At 50.1% G+C, this 17,226-nt stretch overlaps 6 protein-coding genes across 10 annotated transcripts; 2 read left to right on the plus strand and 4 right to left on the minus strand.

Moving 5' to 3' along the window:
- Window positions 1-48: 48 nt before the first annotated feature.
- FOIG_08276 (uncharacterized protein) lies at window positions 49-1,507 on the plus strand. The gene has a single exon (XM_031208254.1). The coding sequence runs from the start codon at window positions 368-370 to the stop codon at window positions 1,049-1,051; it is 684 nt and encodes a 227-aa protein (XP_031062388.1). The 5' UTR covers window positions 49-367; the 3' UTR covers window positions 1,052-1,507.
- Window positions 1,508-1,706: 199 nt separating this feature from the next.
- Window positions 1,707-7,365, plus strand: FOIG_08277 (uncharacterized protein). Of its 3 annotated transcripts, XM_031208255.1 has the most exons (5): window positions 1,707-2,008; window positions 2,067-2,104; window positions 2,162-2,249; window positions 2,305-2,654; window positions 2,706-7,365. In XM_031208255.1, exons 1-5 carry the CDS (start codon window positions 1,975-1,977, stop codon window positions 4,350-4,352), a joined length of 2,157 nt encoding a protein of 718 aa, XP_031062389.1. In that variant the 5' UTR covers window positions 1,707-1,974; the 3' UTR covers window positions 4,353-7,365. The 3 variants fall into 3 exon arrangements, with proteins under 3 accessions (XP_031062389.1, XP_031062390.1, XP_031062391.1); XM_031208256.1 differs by having other exon boundaries at window positions 2,162-2,654; XM_031208257.1 differs by lacking the exon at window positions 1,707-2,008 and having other exon boundaries at window positions 2,012-2,104.
- Window positions 5,191-7,017, minus strand: FOIG_08278 (uncharacterized protein; the record flags this gene model as incomplete). The annotated part of the gene is made up of 1 exon (XM_031208258.1): window positions 5,191-7,017. One exon carries the CDS (start codon window positions 7,015-7,017, stop codon window positions 5,191-5,193), a length of 1,827 nt encoding a protein of 608 aa, XP_031062392.1.
- A 1,720-nt stretch (window positions 7,366-9,085) lies between the features above and the next one.
- On the minus strand, window positions 9,086-10,199 carry FOIG_08279 (glutathione S-transferase; the record flags this gene model as incomplete). The annotated part of the gene is made up of 3 exons (XM_031208259.1): window positions 9,086-9,622; window positions 9,672-10,142; window positions 10,197-10,199. The coding sequence occupies 3 exons, from the start codon at window positions 10,197-10,199 to the stop codon at window positions 9,086-9,088; spliced, it is 1,011 nt and encodes a 336-aa protein (XP_031062393.1).
- A 584-nt stretch (window positions 10,200-10,783) lies between these two features.
- Window positions 10,784-14,671, minus strand: FOIG_08280 (ubiquitin-activating enzyme E1). Of its 3 annotated transcripts, XM_031208260.1 has the most exons (3): window positions 14,335-14,657; window positions 11,810-14,179; window positions 10,831-11,760 (listed from the first exon to the last, which is right to left on the minus strand). In XM_031208260.1, exons 1-3 carry the CDS (start codon window positions 14,338-14,340, stop codon window positions 11,032-11,034), a joined length of 3,105 nt encoding a protein of 1,034 aa, XP_031062394.1. In that variant the 5' UTR covers window positions 14,341-14,657; the 3' UTR covers window positions 10,831-11,031. The 3 variants fall into 3 exon arrangements, with proteins under 3 accessions (XP_031062395.1, XP_031062394.1, XP_031062396.1); XM_031208261.1 differs by having other exon boundaries at window positions 10,784-11,760; window positions 11,810-14,671; XM_031208262.1 differs by having other exon boundaries at window positions 10,831-14,179.
- A 1,039-nt stretch (window positions 14,672-15,710) lies between these two features.
- FOIG_08281 (peptidylprolyl isomerase) lies at window positions 15,711-16,420 on the minus strand (the record flags this gene model as incomplete). The annotated part of the gene is made up of 5 exons (XM_031208263.1): window positions 16,169-16,420; window positions 16,048-16,112; window positions 15,924-15,984; window positions 15,843-15,863; window positions 15,711-15,756 (listed from the first exon to the last, which is right to left on the minus strand). The coding sequence occupies exons 1-5, from the start codon at window positions 16,396-16,398 to the stop codon at window positions 15,711-15,713; spliced, it is 423 nt and encodes a 140-aa protein (XP_031062397.1). The 5' UTR covers window positions 16,399-16,420.
- Between the last annotated feature and the right edge of the window lie 806 nt (window positions 16,421-17,226).

Consider the following 17,226-nt stretch of genomic DNA (forward strand, 5'->3'; position numbering starts at 1 on the left):
ATTGAACGTTGAGTGACGAAAAATCTACTGATTATGTTCAGTGTTTCCCGACTAAGTCGGCCGACTCTAAAATGGGCTCTATTGGGTCATTGATAGCATTCGTATTATCGGATTATTGCAGTGCTATCATCTACATACCGAATTACGAGGTTGCTGTATAAATTACAATCTGCTATAAACTCTCAATAATTAGAAAGTTTAGGGAAGAGGACACAAAAGTTACAGTTGTAGTGTTGGAAATAGTCTGTTCAAATAGCCAGCCTCAGGAACCAAAATGATTTAGGTTAGGCAACCTTGCATTCTAGAAGAACTTCCCTTCTACAAGCATCACTTACAACTACAACTGAGCCTCCACAGCCCTAGCATCATGCAGCGCTATAGAGAAGACGCCTCTGATGGGAGCAATGATGAAGAAGACATTCCTTTACACTACAAGCGGGCTTTCGGCGCGGGACTGAAGCGACAAAGGGTCGAATTTGTTCCCGCCCAAGATCCTGATGCTGGAACTACAACCACAATAACACCAGCCAAGTCAACAGACACTTCCATTGGCGATTTATATGCTAGCATCGTTCTAAAACCTGCCGAAGACAAAGATACCAAAGCCTCAGAAGAAGAGCCAGAGGAAATATGTCCAGACTGCAAACTCCCCATCTCATCCACTTCACAGCCTCACGAAGCATCCTTCGCTCACCAAGTCTCACTCGCACATTCACACCCCCCATCAGCACTTGATCGCTCGCGCATGGGCCTCAAAGCCCTAAAATCTCAAGGCTGGGACCCTGATGCCCGACGAGGTCTAGGAAGAGAGGGCGAGGGAATGCGATATCCTATCAAAGTGGTGGCAAAAGAAGATACCCTTGGAATTGGAGCGACGATACCGAAAGAGATCCGAGAAAAGAAAAAGGAAGAGAAGCCCAAGCCATTAAACAGAAAGGAAGCGAAGCAGCTGGCGGCTAAGGAACGACAACGGCATGAGAGACTACAGGGCGAGATTTATGGGAGAGTTGATGTGGAAAGCTATCTAAGAGGGAAAGGCGATGATGGATGATGATAGAGAGACAACGGGAAAAGACGAACAAAGATAACTCGAGGCACCGACTGCATTGTATCCTGTCTTCGATATCACAGGCCATCACGCGGTTAAAGAGATGCCTATTCTAGGACTTGCTCAAGGACTCACCGCCGGATCAGAAGATTCGCCCAGAAGAACAACACTTGGCAACTCGGCTATACTGCAGCCATCACAGCTGGACATTTCGGCTCAGAGTATCACAATGCCAACGCGATTAGTTCTGATTTCGAGAGCTATTTCCAGTCAACTGAGCTTAAGCACTGAGGTATATCAAGAGTTTCAGAATGCACCAAGTGTTTCATGTTGCATAAACGAAACAGTGATAAACATACGGATATGTATATATCGAGATCATCAGCAGAATATCCACAAGTTCTATTCTGCATAAAAAGTCAAGAAATGTAGTCGAAATATACTCAAAATTCAAGCATCTGTCATGACCTCATCGAAGTTGAGGCTGATACACCGCTCCCTATGTCATGCTGCTGATGCTCTGTCCTGTAGGCTTCCTTCAGGGACCTTTACAGCGACCATCACTAACCAACCACCAGGCGCTAGCGACTGCAAGACCTGGACCCACCTTCTTCATGCCTTCCATTGAGATGATGAAACCCCGCCAAATGGAAAGCCATAGCACCTCAACTCCTGACTTGGGCCCAAACCAAACTTAGAGTCCTCGATACTTGAGCAAACCACCCAAAACCTCAACTTTAGCCACTTTACATTGCACCATTTTTCTTTTAACTTAACTTTGATACCCCTGCGCCTCACCGTATCGCTTCAATTCAAGGTTCTGGGCTGGATCCTACCGCTTCTCTCATTGTCAAACACTATCTCAGCCTCCCTCAATATCTCCATACCCAACGACGTGACAGGGCAGCCCGCCTTTACTGTACACCATGGGGCTGTCCGTCATTCAAGAGCAGCATGATGGTATGATATATACGATACAAACACTATACACAGTTCGTTGCTAATGCGCCGACTTCAGCTATCTTGGGGCAGATCAAGAAGATCACTCGAGGCGATGTAAGCTACCAGCCAAGCTTTGAGCTCGACAGTTGACTGACGTCTTTGATGCAATAGTGGAAATGCCTGATCGTTGACGAGAACTCCAAAAAGATCATTGACAATGTCGTCAAGGAGGATGACATTCTCAATAATAATATCGCCAGTTGGTCTATCTGACTGCCAGCTTGGTGTCTGGTACTGACCAGCGTTTCCTCCAGCTATCGAGCGAATCGAGAACCGTCGCGAACCGAACCCTGAGATGGACGCAATCTATATCCTTTCTCCCGAATCCTTCGCTGTCGAATGCCTTCTCGCCGATTTCGAGATGCGACGTTATCGCAGCTACTACCTCGTCTGGACCGGCCTCCTCGACCCCTCATTGCGACGCAAGATCGACGACTTTCCTGGAGCCCGACAGCTCCGCGCCGGTTTCCAAACCATGTTCGTCGATTTCCTGCCTCGAGAATCGCATCTAGTTACCCTTCGCGATCCCTGGAGCTTTCCCATGCTCTTCCACCCAGCCTGTAACGCCATCGTTCCAACACACATGAAGAGTCTAGCGCAAAAGGTACGGCGGCAGCACGCTTCGCCCCAATGACGTTTGTTGATAAGAAGTTAGATCGCCGGTCTTTGTATTACACTCGGAGAATACCCCAAAGTTCGTTACTACAAGCCGCAAAGCGCACGCCACGAGGCAGCCGTCCTCTGCACTCACCTGGCTCGATTTGTCCAGGAAGAGCTCGATGCGTATGCGCAATGGGATACTAGCTTCCCTCCACCCTCACCACGACCACAGGCGACACTCGTCATCACAGACCGATCGATGGATTTGATGTCACCTTTGGTACATGAGTTCTCCTACCAAGCCATGGCACACGACCTCCTGCCGATCAAGGATGGCGACAAGGTCACTTATCGTACGACCATCAACGAAGGAACTCCGGAAGCCGAAGAGAAAGATATGGAGCTCACAGATAAGGACAAGATATGGGTGGACAATCGACACAGACACATGAAGGACACGATTGATAAACTTATGGGCGATTTCCAAAAGTTCCTCCAACAAAACCCCCACTTCACCAATGAGAATGCCGACACGACCAACCTTAATACGATTAGAGATATGTTGGCGGGCTTGCCGCAGTTCCAGGAGATGAAGGAGGCATATTCGCTGCATCTGACCATGGCGCAAGAATGTATGAACATTTTCCAGAAGCACAAGTTGATGGATATCGCCTCTATAGAGCAAACACTCGCCTCTGGACTGGACGAGGACTTTAAGAGACCGAAGAACATTCTCGAAATGATTGTACCTCTGTTGGACGATGAGGCCGTATCACCTTCAGACAGGCTGCGCCTCATCATATTATTCATTCTCTACCGGGATGGTGTCATTGACGAAGACATCAAACGACTCTTGGCCCACGCATCCCTCCCTCAGTCTGACCGCGAGGTTGTGGTGAACTTTGAGCAGCTTGGTGGACATATGACACATGCGCTCAAGGACGTGCGCCAGATTCCTGCGCCTCTATTCCCGATCGATCCAAAATCGACACAGTTGAACGAGGAATATGGATTAACACGATTCGAGCCAGCAATGAAACACATGGTGGACCATCTGGCAAGGGGCATGTTAGATCAGACTCACTTCCCTTACGTGAAGCCACCACTGGACCCCAATGAGGAGCTTCACTTAGCACAGGGAGGTTCTCTTCGTGCCGGTCGACCAAATTGGGCAGCAGCTGGACGCCGTCCACCAGAGAACCGACAGCGATTAATTGTCTTCATGGCTGGAGGTGCTACATACAGCGAGAGCCGATCATGCTACGAAGTCGGTGAAGCGCGCAGTCGAGATATCATTCTCGTCACTTCTCATATGATTACTCCTCAGTTATTTATTCGCCAAGTGGGCGATCTCAGTCGCGATAAGCGTCAACTTGACCTACCCCTGGAGCGACCTAAGCGACACGCTCCACGACATCTCTTCGAGCGACCGGCTCCTCCTCGCCCAGCACCATCACAACAGCCCTCACAGCAAGGACTGCCGCCTGGTCCCACGAACCGACCCGGCGGTCTTCCTTCAAGACCCAGCCCTGGCATGGCGCCTCCAACGGCTGCCATGTCAAACATGTCGATTAATAATAACCACGGTAACAACGCAGCACCACGGCCAACATCGCACCACAGTGTTCAACAACACCATGAGGAGCCAGCCAAGCTCCACAAGGAAAAGAAGAAGCGTAACTTTCTCGGTATCAAGAAGTAGGGTTCTTGGAACCGTGGTCTCTCTTCACCTTCTCCGCCGAAACCGAGGGCCATTCGACGATCACAGACTACAGAAACGTCGACTTCGTCTGAAGATTACCATACAAATGCGTCGCATGAGCCAGAAAGGAGTGCTTCCAGTAGAAGTCGGCTGGATGGTCCTTCGGCCTAATGTGGCTTCTCAGTAAAGCACATGGTGGAATTTCTGGTTTCGTAATTCGTCGACGGAGCGTGGCGTTGTTCTACCGTCTTTTGTGTATTGATTACTATCTATGTTGGAAGCATTACTTAACTTGGTAACTCGAATGGTTGGGAGACGTTCATCTGTATAAATCAGTTGTAGTGTATAAACGTCGTGAATTCTTTGTTCTCGTTTCAACATGACTTTGAAGTAACTGCTATTTACTCCTCATTATCACATTAGCAGAAATCGTCGTGATCATCGCCAGTGTGTACCCAGACAAGAAGGAAGCTCAGGTAAATCGCCCATCAACCAATCCATTTGAATTCACTACCTAACTTTCACCGAGTTAAACCATCATGCCTATATCCCTTGATTCCCCCCCATCGCCGTGCTTCCCAAAAATGACACGTAAAAAAACAAGTTACTAGCTACAGGGCGTACCCTGATTCCAAGCATGCGTTCAAAAGATGCGGTGAGTCGATTTCGGTAGATATTCGTACAATAGTGGAAGAAGCCCCTTTGTTAATTGTAAGGCTTTGAGTTTCAAAAGTTTCTGCAGACAGGCTGATTGATTCCGTACAAAAGTGGTACAGACTCTGTGGTCGAGGGGTGTTTTATTCGATGTGTTGAAGCACGGTATTCGTATGAGATGCAATTAAGGTCTACCGAAGGCGGCACCACGGCCGTTACCGGGCGGTGGCATACCGCGGCCTTCAAAGGGACCACCAGGGAAGTCAGGTCCGGGGGGGCCGTTGAAGCCGCCGAGCCCAGGGGGAATGAATCCGGGAGGAAGGCCGCCGTAGAAGGCAGGGGGAGGCATGTTTCGAGGAGGAGGGCCACCCAAGGCATCGAGAGGAGGCATCACGCCAGGAGGGAAGTTGGGAGGAAACATGTGAGGCATGGGCATGTTACGGTTGGGTCCAGGGCCGCCAGGGCCACCGAGACCAGCAGGAAGTCCTGGGGGAGGGATCATAGGACCTCGTTGCTGAGGAGGAGGCATTTGGCCACCAGGCATCCAGCTGGGAGGCATCTGATGGTCCAGACCAGGAGGTGGAGGTGGGCGTTGCAGGATCTGTGTAGGCTGGTTGGGTCGAACATCAGCGTCAGGAGGGTTGTGGAATCGTTCTTCCATGGGAAAACCAGGGGGTGGTTGGCGCATTTGACGTTGAGGACCACGATCGTCTCTGGGGAAATCGGGCTCCTGAGGCATCTGTGGTGGCTTCTGCTGCTGTGGGCCCATGCGCATCAACAATTCATTGCGCTGGGCGTCGGGAGGTGCTCTCATGAGATTCATCAAGAACTCAGTGTTACTGTTGTTACGAGCGGCATCAGGACGTCCAGAACCTTGACTGGGAGCTCGCTGGCGCTGGCCAACGAGATCCTGAAGAAGTTGCTCGGGGCGAGCAGCTTGTGGCTGGGGTCGAGGTGCAAGAATCTCTTGAACATGCTGAGGCGGGACTCGGCCAATAGGACCGTCCATTCGTCGATCAGGTCCATACTGCTGGAAAGGAGATTCGGGAGAGGTAATGGCGTTCGGCCTGCCAGCATTTGGCGGCGTACCTTGAGGGGCAGCAAACGCGGGCAGTCCTGGTGGTGTAGCGCTCATCGTCTGCTTCTGTAGCTTTGCCAGCAGTTGCTGGAAAGCTTGTCGCTCATCTTCGCCGCCTGCTGGAGGAGCTGGGCCGCCAGCAAAGGGGAGAGGCAAAGGCATACTACTGTTGACAGGAGGTCCCGTCATAGGAGTTGGAGGTTCCGTTTTGCCTCGAGGCTCCTCCTGGGGTTGCGAAAAGAAAGACGTAAACCTGGAAGATTTGCCAGCTGCCTTTGGTTTGTTGACAGGTTCCTTGGTCTCTTCAGCGAGAGGAGCATCCAGACCAGCATTCGATCCAAACGCCATGAAGAACTTATCAGGTCCAGCTTGAACCGCTGGGGCAGATTGCACAGGGGGCTTTCCAGCCTCGATGATGGCTTCAGCTGCCTCGACATTCGCGGATTTACCAGGAGCAGCAGGGATTCCAGCCTTGGCCTTCTTCATCTCTTCCATCCACTTCTGGAAATCTTGCTGCGTGTGAGCTTCGGGATGCTCCTCAAGAGGTTCGTCTAGCCATTCAGGCTCACGCTCGACTCGTTGATCGCGGTCTCGTCCCCATCGTCGATCATGGGTGCGATTGTTGTTGTTATTGTTGTTATTATGACGATCATCAGGAGTATCAGCGATCGCATCGCGGTCTCTCCAGCTCTTCGCGCGATCAATTCGTTCACGCTTGTCGGGGGTGGTAGTAGTTTCAACAGCCGGAGTGGTGACTGCGTTAGACTCGTTCTTGTACCACGGCTCAGTTTTGTTCCTGTTCGTTCCGTTTCGAGATCTACCCTCATCGTCTCCGTCTCTGGCGAAAGTGTCAAAGCTTCGTGCAGGGCGATCCCGAGCAGCGTCGTCACGTTCTCTGGGCTGTCGCTTGTCATCTCGGAAGTTGCCTCCCATACGTCCATGGAAACGCTCAGCACCCTCGTGCCCAAAACTCTTGCGTGGCTTCACAGTACTCCAACCATCTGATTCGCTCTCACCTTCACGACGGCGGTGACCATTGCTATTGCGTCCATCGCGAAATCGGTCAACGTCAAGATCTCCATTGCGACTTCGAAAGTTGCCGAAACGCCCCGAAGCGTCAGACTCCTTGGCAGTTTTGTCCGTTTCGAGCGATGATTTGCCTCGCGCTGAAGCAAACGCTGTTCGGGGTGGTGCAAATACGAGGTCTTCAGGGTCTGGATAGGTGCGCGCTGGTCAGTACACGGAGAGCCTAGGAGCGAAGGACAGGAGAGACAAACTGGCACTATTCCTTGAAACGTGTCTCTCAACACCGGGACGGCGATTACTCTGGTCAAGTAGAGGGTTGTCGTTGGATCGAGGTCGATCACCAGGAACCTTTGTTTGTATGCGATTTGGCTCAGGTGGGGGTCTAATCTAGGTCAGGAGACTTGAATATGACTTGAGGAAATCATTGTTACTCACCCCATCCAGTCTTCAGCTGGAGGGAGACTTGGCGGTTTGGTACATAACGGTGATTCCCGTAAGTAGATCAAGAAATTGGCCTCATAGCGGATTACCATGATGAAGAAACAGTTGGCGCTATGAGCGCATTCGAGTTATCGGTGGTATAGTATAAAGAAGTATGAAGTGTCCCAAGGTGGACGTGCGAGCGCAATCGAGGTAGCCTTTAGAGAATTGTATTCTCTTGAAAGGCAGCAGCTTCGAGTTCGGGCAGAGTGTGGTTTTTGGAAATTTATTAGTTGTTGGTGCAACAAGCAGGGGTGACGACGTGGCGAGAAGTTGCGATAGCGGAATGAGTGTTGTGCGGAGAGTAGGACGATCAATTCGTTCGGACGGTGAGTCAGGTGAGGAGAGTACGCGGGGTGAATATCGTGAGGTGAATTCAGGCAGCGGTAGTAACGGTCGAGGTAGGGGGCTTTGGTGAACAAGAACGTGAAAAAGAGATCAGGTCGAGCGAGTTGGTGGTTGGCGAAGAAGGGTGACGTCCTAAGGTGGTGGTGGTGCACTTTGTGGTTGTGCTGTGCTGTGCTTTGCTTTGCTGGTGGTGGTGGACAAGGCGAACCAGAGGTGGAGCCAAGCCAGAGCTGGGCTTTATCGAGTCGAAAAGCCCCAATCAAGAACAAGCAAGGGCCCAGCGAGGGAGAGAATGTATTGTAATTATTGATTCGCCGAGCGGGTAAATATTGATTGACTTGGTACAAAGTACAGTATTGAAAGAAGTCCAAGGGTTTAGTGGAATGATGTCGAAGGCGGGCGGTTTAACGGAAAGCGTGACAGTGTACAACGGTGCGCAAGACGCAGGAGATGGTTGAGGTGGATTGGGTTGGGCTTGGGATGTACGGATATCGAGGATTGTTTTCGGTGGCTTGACGTGGTTGCGAGAGGGAGAGACCGAAAACGGGCGAGAAAGACGAGAGAGAGGCGACAGAGAGTGGAGGAGGCGAGCGCGAGGGCTTGAGTGTCCAGTGAGAGACACTTAGCGCTGTTAGCGTGAGTGACAGTTGGCAATAGAACAAGTCAGACCCTGTTTCTGGGCAGGTATATAGGAACAAAGAAGGTATAATATGCTAGAATATTCTCATTTATCTTAATTGAATAAATTGTCTCGTGAGCGTTGAGTTCGTAAACGTCGGCTGAAAAGAAAACTGAGATGTTGTTGTTGATTGATTGATTGATTGATTTGATTTGTTTGTGGATGGGAATGAGGAGAAACAGTGGATAGACCTGGCTGGAGTGCACTGTCTGATACCGCTGCACGCACTGAGAATGAGCCTCCACTTGATGGAATTCAGTCGTGTCGTTCCACTGCCTCCACTAAAATCTCGGGTACCTGTACTGTGCGCCTTGAAACAAATCAGCCATTGGGCTTCACCTCAGTTTCATCAACAATAAAACTCGGCTCATGATTGCATAATAAACCATGCACATATTCTGCAACAAATAATACAATGTTCAATATTTCTTATTTTAGCTAACTATCCCATATTGACAATATTTGTTCCTATTTCTTCTGCGCAGCAGTCACCTCCTCCTCAAGCGGCAGAATATGCGGCAGAGGTCCAACAGGCGTGATAGAGAAAGGGTTGATCTGAGTGTGGCTCCTGGTGTAGTGCCACTTGATATGCTCAAACTGCGTAGTATCCTTGAATGCGGGATCGTTCCAGTACAGGTTTCGCATCCACTTGTGCAGAGCTGGGTATCCTGAGCGAATGTCGCGGATGTTGCACTTGAAGTGCTGCACGTAGACGGGATCGAAGCGAATGATCGTGACGAACAGTCGAATATCGACTTCGCTAATCTTGTCGCCGAACCAGTAGGGGCCTTGTTGCTCGGAGAGATGCTTCTCAGCGCGGTCGAGAGCTTCAAAGAGGGCGACGACGTTGCGCTCGTATGCTTCACTGGTGGTTGCGAAGCCGGACTTGTAAACACCATTGTTGATGCCGCCATATTGCCACTCATGGACCTCCTCGATTTGCTTCTGAAGATCTTCAGGGTACAGCTGAATGGCCTTGTACTTCTCATCCAGCATGTCGTCAAACTAGATAAGATTAGCAATCGTAGGTCAAAGCACACATTGAATAACTCACCTCAGTACCAAGCATTCGCAGAATTTCACTGCTTTCGTTGCTCACAATTCGGTTTGTCTTCTTGTCAAACAGAACTGGCACAGTATATCGACCATCGTAGTTCTTCTCACTCTCAAAGTACACGTCCTTCAAGTGAGTGAACCCCTCATGACCCTTGATGGGATCAGGAATCACATTGTCACCGGGAACGTCCTCATCCTTGGAAACAAATCGCCAGCCTCCCTCACCAAGATGCCAATGCACAACTGAGTAGGAGATGATGTCCTCAAGACCCTTAAGTTTGCGGGCGATGAGTGTACGGCACGCCCACGGGCATGCGTAGCTCACATAGAGGTGATATCGGCCAGCCTCAGCAGGATACTTGGCATTGGGATCGCGAGAGATCCAGTCTCGGAATGAGCTGACTTGACGCTTGAACTCGCCAGATGTGTCGCCGGGCTTGACCCAGTCAGTAACTTTACCAGTGCTTGCCTGTAGCTCTGTTAGCAAGCTGAGAAGAGCAGTGAGAGTGTCTGGTCTGTGTACCATTCTGATTTGATGTGGGGGCTGAACTTGAGTGAGGGATGGTTTAAACGATGATGCTTTGATAGATGTGATGAATCTGATCGATTGTTGTTGCTGTGGTCTAAAGAGGGAACTCCTGTTGAAAACTCGAGATGATCGAATTCCAACTCCTTGCATTGACATGTCTATAAAAACAAATCGGAGCATTCAGTGACGGCGACAACCAACACCTTTATAGCTAGCTGCAGCTGACGAGAGTACGAGAAAAGTGGCCATCACCACACATGATGGAACCCTTGCTCACTCATGACTTGCTCAGCAGCCCCTCACAAGCTATGGCAGCTTAGTTACCAACCAGATAAAGCCTGTCCTCCCAATCCCCAGGGACTCTTCCTCCGTCTGGTGGGTTCCCCGAGAGCTTCCATTCCTGAGCTATTCCGTCCTAGAGCTTTGGCTGCCACGCTTGGAAGCATTCCATAATCGTGGCGTAATAATCGACCCCGCTTTACTGCGAGTTGCTTAGTTATCATGCTCTACTGTCTTGATAAGCCCATGTGCATCATGACGACTGGCTTGGTAAAGAAAATTCCCTTCCATATCGAGTCAGGGTGGTAGTCTCGGCAGTTCAGCATATGTTTTCGTTTGCGCACGCGAAAAGAAGATCATTGGGGTCTCAGAATAGTCAACAGCAAATCAATATAGCAGTCTCCGTAAGCTTTGTCATACAGCAATGAATTTATCTATCTTTATAGGCTTCATCCTTTGGTCCTTCATGTGCTCATGTGCACTCCAGTCGTTTCTAACATCTCATATACATATCTCAAAAGACTGTTCAAAAGCTTCAAAGCCACAGTGCTTATGCCATCTTGACCTTGATGTAGGGAACTTCAACATCTTCCTCTGCAAGATCCTCAGCAACGATCTCAAAAATGACCTCCTTTTGGTGTGAAGGGATAGGCTTCTTTGAGATTGTCTCAACCAACTGGCTCAGCTTGAGGTCATAACGCTCCTTCAGCTTCGAAGGAGGGAAGAAAGACGCGTAGAGGAGGCTGACACCAGAGCTCAGCATACTGATGGTCAGACCCTTGGCCTTGAAGGTATCCAAAAGCTCCTTCAGGGTGATGTCCTCAATCTCAAAACGATCCCAAATCTTATCCAACGTAACCTTGCCGTCAGGGCCTTGGTATTCCACCTTGGGGCTAGCAATAGGCTCGCTGAAGCCAAAGAAAGGCAGGGCCAGATTGATGAAACCGTTCTTGTACTGCTCTAGATCATCCTTGCCATCGATGATCTTGTACAGCTCAAGCACCACCAGACCGGTAACCAATGCCGTAGTCGTGGCGATGGCGGGAATGATCTTGCCAGCGATGAACTTGGTCTTGTGTCGATCAGCAGGCTCGATCTTGTAGTTCTCTGCTCGGAGGTTGCTGCAAGCAGTGATGAAGTCGATGTGATGGTTCGAGTCATCGTCTTTCTCGAAGTCAACAGGGACCAACTGGAATCCAGACAAAGAGCTGGGCGATGGAAGGCTGGCGGTCAGCTTCTCAATCTCGTCATTGTCATCGAAATTGCTTGACTCGGGCTCCTAATCATGAATTAGTACTGGTTTTTGAATAAGATGTGAAAATACTTACCACAGGCTCCTTGTCGTCGGCCTGGATCTTCACGTTGGAACTGGGTGTAAAGTCGGGAACGATAACATTGTCCAATTCTCGCAGATATATGGACCTGTCGGTTCCAGGAGACTTGATGTTGTAGTTGAAAGCATGGAGGTTGGCGGCCGCAACAATGAAACCGAAGTGAGAGGGGTTGTTGGGGTCGAACTTGAGCGCATCAGGAGCTCGCTTAGGTCCGGACCAGAAAGGAGTACCAGATGAGGTCTCAGAATCCTTGGGAAAGTTATACAAGAGCTGCTGGATCTTGTTGGAAAACTCAGTCTCAAACAACTGACGGGCCCAGGCGATACAGTCCTCAAAGGTTCGTGGCCTCTCGGTCGTGAGATAGTTTCTAATCGTCTCAAGAGTCTCCTTCTGGTTACCGCCCTGCTTCATAGAATTCTCAATGAACTGAGGCTGGGTCAAGTACAGGTTGACAGTTTGGGGAGCCTTGACAAAAAGCTTCTCAAACATGTACTCCTTGGCCCAGGCAATAGTGTGATCGATCTTGTTGGGGAAACTTCGGATGGTGCACATAGGGAACTCCTTCTCGGGGGGGTCCTGGGAGGATGAGTAAGACTCGGTGAGATGAGGCAGAACGACCTGCGTGTTGCCCTTGGTTCCAAGAGTGCCGCTCTCGAGAAGAGGCTTCTGGAAGAAAACGCATCGGCGGTCGACGTATGTTCGAGCCTCAACGTTGTCAAGAGCATTGGTTACACCATCAAGGTTTCGCCAGAAGTCCTCGTTGAAAACATTCTCGGTCTCGGGGCTAACGCGTTCCTTGAGTGTTACCATGTGGCCTTCGAGGTCAGGGTTCATTCGTTGAACAGCAAGAGCAGCACGGTCACTCTTCATCTGACCAACATCATCGGCGCGGAACAAAAATTGACGGTTCAGGTTACTCCTCTCGATCGAGTCCATGTCAGTCACCCAGATCTTGCCCTCGGGTCCTGTTCCGAGACCAATCATCGCCCAGTTCTTGAGCATCTCACAACCAATAGCACCAGCACCAACGAGGAACTGCTTCAAGTTGGCAATCTTGTCCTGGAACTCGGTACCAAATACAGCGATCTGTCCATCATATCGGCTACCGATAGGCTTGCAGAGCTCAGCAGATCGCTTGGTAGATGTTGGCAGGGACTCGAGAGAGTCAAAGTACATCCACTGGTTGATAGGCTGGAACTTGCCAGAAACAGCCTTGAGGACCTCCTGTGCCACAATGCCACCAAAGTAGGCAGCCATAGGGTTAAGATCACCCTGGGCTTGGTAGCTCAGCTCCTTCAGAAGCTTCTCATCCAGCTGAATGTCAAGACCCTCCTGCTCAGCAAACTTCTTAGCAGCACCAAGAACGACGATAGCATCGTCATTGTCCATGGGGTTGGGAAGTCGCTTGTGAGTAAGTTGGAAAGCATGGAGTGCCTGGAAACCGAGGTGCAGCTGCTGAGGTCGGTCGAACTTTGCGAAATCTGAGATAAGGAACTCGGGTTCCTTGAGCGCAGTGGTGAAGTCCTTGAAGTTGATGATCTTGGGCATCTTGACCTGCTGGTACATGCCACCTCGCTTGTATTGACCGAGTCCAGAAACATCGCCGATTGAGAAGGTATATGGGCCCTTAACCGTGATCTTCCGGGGCTCCGCTCCGTTGAGTGCTTCCATTCCTTCAACCTCGGAGAATGTCACGTAATCGCCATCTTCCAGCCCATGTCGAGTTTCGTCGAGTGCAGACACCAAGCCCTCCTCGTCAATGCCTGCCACGATGCCGTTAAGAGGAGTCTCGCCAGTAGGATCGATGCAAGTGAACTTCTCGCCAAAGTCACAGAAAACGGAGCCGAAAAGACCGTATGTGTCGGCAATAACGACGTATATGCCCTTGCTGTGGCAGTAGTCACCGATAGCCTTTTGTTGGTGGATAGGCGCATTGGTCAGAACAACAACTTGGTACTTGTCGAACTGCGAAAGTTCACCATCAAGTCCAGGTGACTGGTGGAGCTTAACGGGGGTATAGGCGTTGAGCTCGGCGACACGAGGCACAGTGACCTCATCTCTGGGCTTTCCGACATCGCTGGGTGTGAGGAAGAACTGGGACGAGAGATCCGCAATCTGGACTGGCGCAGGGTCGTAGAGGGTAAGGCTCTTGACACCAGCCAGAGCGATGTTCTTGGCGATTTCCACGCCGAGACCCTTTAGACCGACGATGAGCACATTAGAAGCACCCATACGCTTCATGGCCTCGTGGCCTAGCACATAAAGTTGTCGGCTGTAGAGGGACTCATCGATTTCGTTATGTCCAACAACAGACTCATCGACCTGCATTCGGGTCGCAAGGTCGACCTCTGGTTGCTTTTGTTCCTATTGAGCCGGACTGTTAGAATCTTCGGGTCCTGTTTGCATGTTCACGGTGAAAGTCTCTCAAATGGCACCTGCTTTTCACATGCTCTGATGCTTCAAGCAAGAGTATGGCAGGCGACAAGCCGAGATAGGGAGTACAGAGGATCTAGGCTTACGGCCATTATTCTTTTATGGGTAGGTGACTCCCCGTTGGAGAGCTTTCGCTTCCCCAGCTTGTCTGTTTTAGAAGAGGTGGTAATGTTGGAAACGCTGCGTCAGTCGTTGCGAGGGCGATCCAGCACCAGGCAGAGCTCAACCCCGCCAAAGAGTAGAAGGGGACGGTGAGAGATGGAGAAAGGAGAATGAGTTATCCGCGAGCGATGTGTATCTTCGTCGCAGACCGTAGAGTCGTAAAATTCGTGTTGTGAGTATGGCCAAATGTGGTTTGTAAGAAAAGAGGTTCTAACTTTGAAAGTTGAGTGGAACAAGAGAGCGCGACATGGAGTGTCCTATGGTGATGAGGTAATGGCCCAAGTCCCCCAGGCAGAGCTGTCTTGCCCCACTAACCATACTGTCAGCGGGCGCCTCAGCTTTAATAAGCCACCTGGCCTGGTATCAATCAGTGCAAGGCTTCAATCTGCACTTCTTATCGGTTCATTTGGTATTCACTAAGGTATTATATACTGTTTTTGCTGCAATGAACAATTTTGAACTGTTTCTTCGAGTCATTCACCCAACAGCAGCCTAGGTATTTTGAAGGCTCCAGTAAGTACACAAGCTCAGCGTGGCACAGCAGCCCCGCAGCAAGTCAACTGCATGGACGTTCAAGGTTGCTAGGGTGAAAGCTACACGTAGGTGACGCCCCTCTCATGGGTCTAGCACTTAATTGCTACTGATTCCAAGCTTCTGTTGGATTCCATTGACTTGACACGGTTAGTTTCGGGTGTATAGAACCCTTACGGACACATCAGTACGATTTTTCAGGGTACTGCAGCGATCTCGACCTTCTTGTTCAGGTACCCTCAGAATCATGCAGGTCCATCATGAGATTTAAACGGCGGGGTTGATGTACGCGGGGCATTTTTACGCATGATGCCATACCAACGTGAGCTTCAGTTACGGCACAAAGAAACATACTTGATTAGCAGCTTGGGGTGGGGCATCGAGATACTTGATTATATCTCTCAATTTATCGGTGCATCCTTTGTTCACCAACACATGCCAGCAATGGTCATCACAGAGGTTCACGTTGGATCTCAATTATTCTTTGTTTGACCGTCCCTAGGAAATATGTAGAAGTCGCCATATTTGGTTCCTCACTCCATACTGCACCCCGATGCTACATGTCTGTAGGGGTATAATGAGCACCAGGTCGATCGTAGCATTCGTTGAGCGTTTGCAGCTAATCAGAAGCCCGTCAAAGCTTCATGTTTCCAGACTCGATCGAAGGATAGCGGTAGATATTTGAGGGACTTAGTTAATCTTCTGGAGCTCAACCTCGCTGAAGGAGTAGTCAGTAGGCTGTTCATTTATCTGGTAATATTCAATCAACTTACAAGAGGAGGGTGGCGTTGGGGGGAATGGCGCCGGGGAAGCCACTGTTAACTATGTTAGCTGTTTCCTCATGGTCTAGCTTGGCGGCTCCAGAGGCATCATGTCCAATGGCCCTAATTTGTGAGCTTACCGAGCGCCGTAGCCGTAGTCACTGCCAGTGACGGTTAGCATTCCAAATATCAACTAATCTGAGGATGTTGAGAACACTTACGGGGTGATGTCGAGAAGGGCCTTCTCGCCGAGCTTCATTTGGGTAACACCCTCATCCCAGCCTATTTGGAGTCAGCTTTGGTGTCTTATGCGTCACAGATCCGAAACTGGATAGGGAGACGCACCCTTGATGACCTGGCCAACACCAATGGGGACCACGAAGGCACCACGGCCGACGGAGCTATCGAACCTGTGAAGAGAGTTGTCAACTGCGTTCAAGAGCGGTGGGCGTACGAATGAACATACTGGTCACCCTTGTTGTCAGGCTTGGACTCGTCCTTGATCCAGCCGGTGTATTGGATGGTGACCTTTTGGCCGACCTGAGGAGAGGCGCCGCTGCCCTCGGAGATGATGGTCTTCTGAACACCCATTATGGCTTGTGTGAAAGAAAAGTTGCGAGGTTGGGTAAAAAAGGTATTGATTCGAGTGGTTGTGCGAGTAACGCGGGAGATGGATGCAGGAGAGAAAGGGCGCATCTTGAAAAAGAGGAGGCGAGCGTGGAGCTTTATACCTACAGTACCTAAACCTAACAGCTGAGCAAGCGTTGGGACGAGGCAAGTGAAATGCAGTGCTGATGCGGTGCCAGGCCCAGGAACAGGAACAATGGGATTTCTTCTGTTGAGCTCCCCGTATGATCAATGGCTTCAGAAGCTCGATAAGCTCTTTCCATTGGATCTCAGGGTAGCAAATGGCGGGGCAGTCAGATCGACAGCGGGGCAATGGCAACTGGAATGACGATTGGTACCAATCAGCTTGTCTGAAAGCCCCACTAGGGATGACGATTGGGAGAAACTCACGGAATCCAAGGAGGTCACTAACAGCTAAAAGATACTTCCATTCATCAGCCTTTTTATCACCTTGAACGAGTACATATGGCACAATAGGAACACCAGTTGGTCAGGGAGTTAATGTCACTCATCATTCGGATAAAATACCGCATTAAAGCAGATGTCGTGATTGTCCTTGGCCGATGTAAGAAGGGACTCGGACCCTGAACAATGGCACGTATCGATGAGAGATGTACCTTGCTTCGGAGGTACACACGCTATAGCTATATGTGCTGCAAGAAAGGAGTATCTTTTTAACTAGGTACTTAGAATCCTCACCAACATCATCCGCGTTAAGCAGTTTGCAGGGACAAAAGATTAAAATAGTAACATTCAAGAAGGGGACGTTGAATCAGAACAGCTAAGTTACAGTCCAGCGTGTCCTAATGGCATCGCTTCAGCTTGCTTTAGCCACCAGCTTCCCCGTGTCTTCCTTTGCTGTAGCTGCTCAGGCAGCGCAGCAACCAGTTGCGAAAA

This window comes from Fusarium odoratissimum (genome assembly GCF_000260195.1).
Source record: "Fusarium odoratissimum NRRL 54006 unplaced genomic scaffold supercont1.12, whole genome shotgun sequence".
Taxonomy (NCBI): domain Eukaryota; kingdom Fungi; phylum Ascomycota; class Sordariomycetes; order Hypocreales; family Nectriaceae; genus Fusarium; species Fusarium odoratissimum.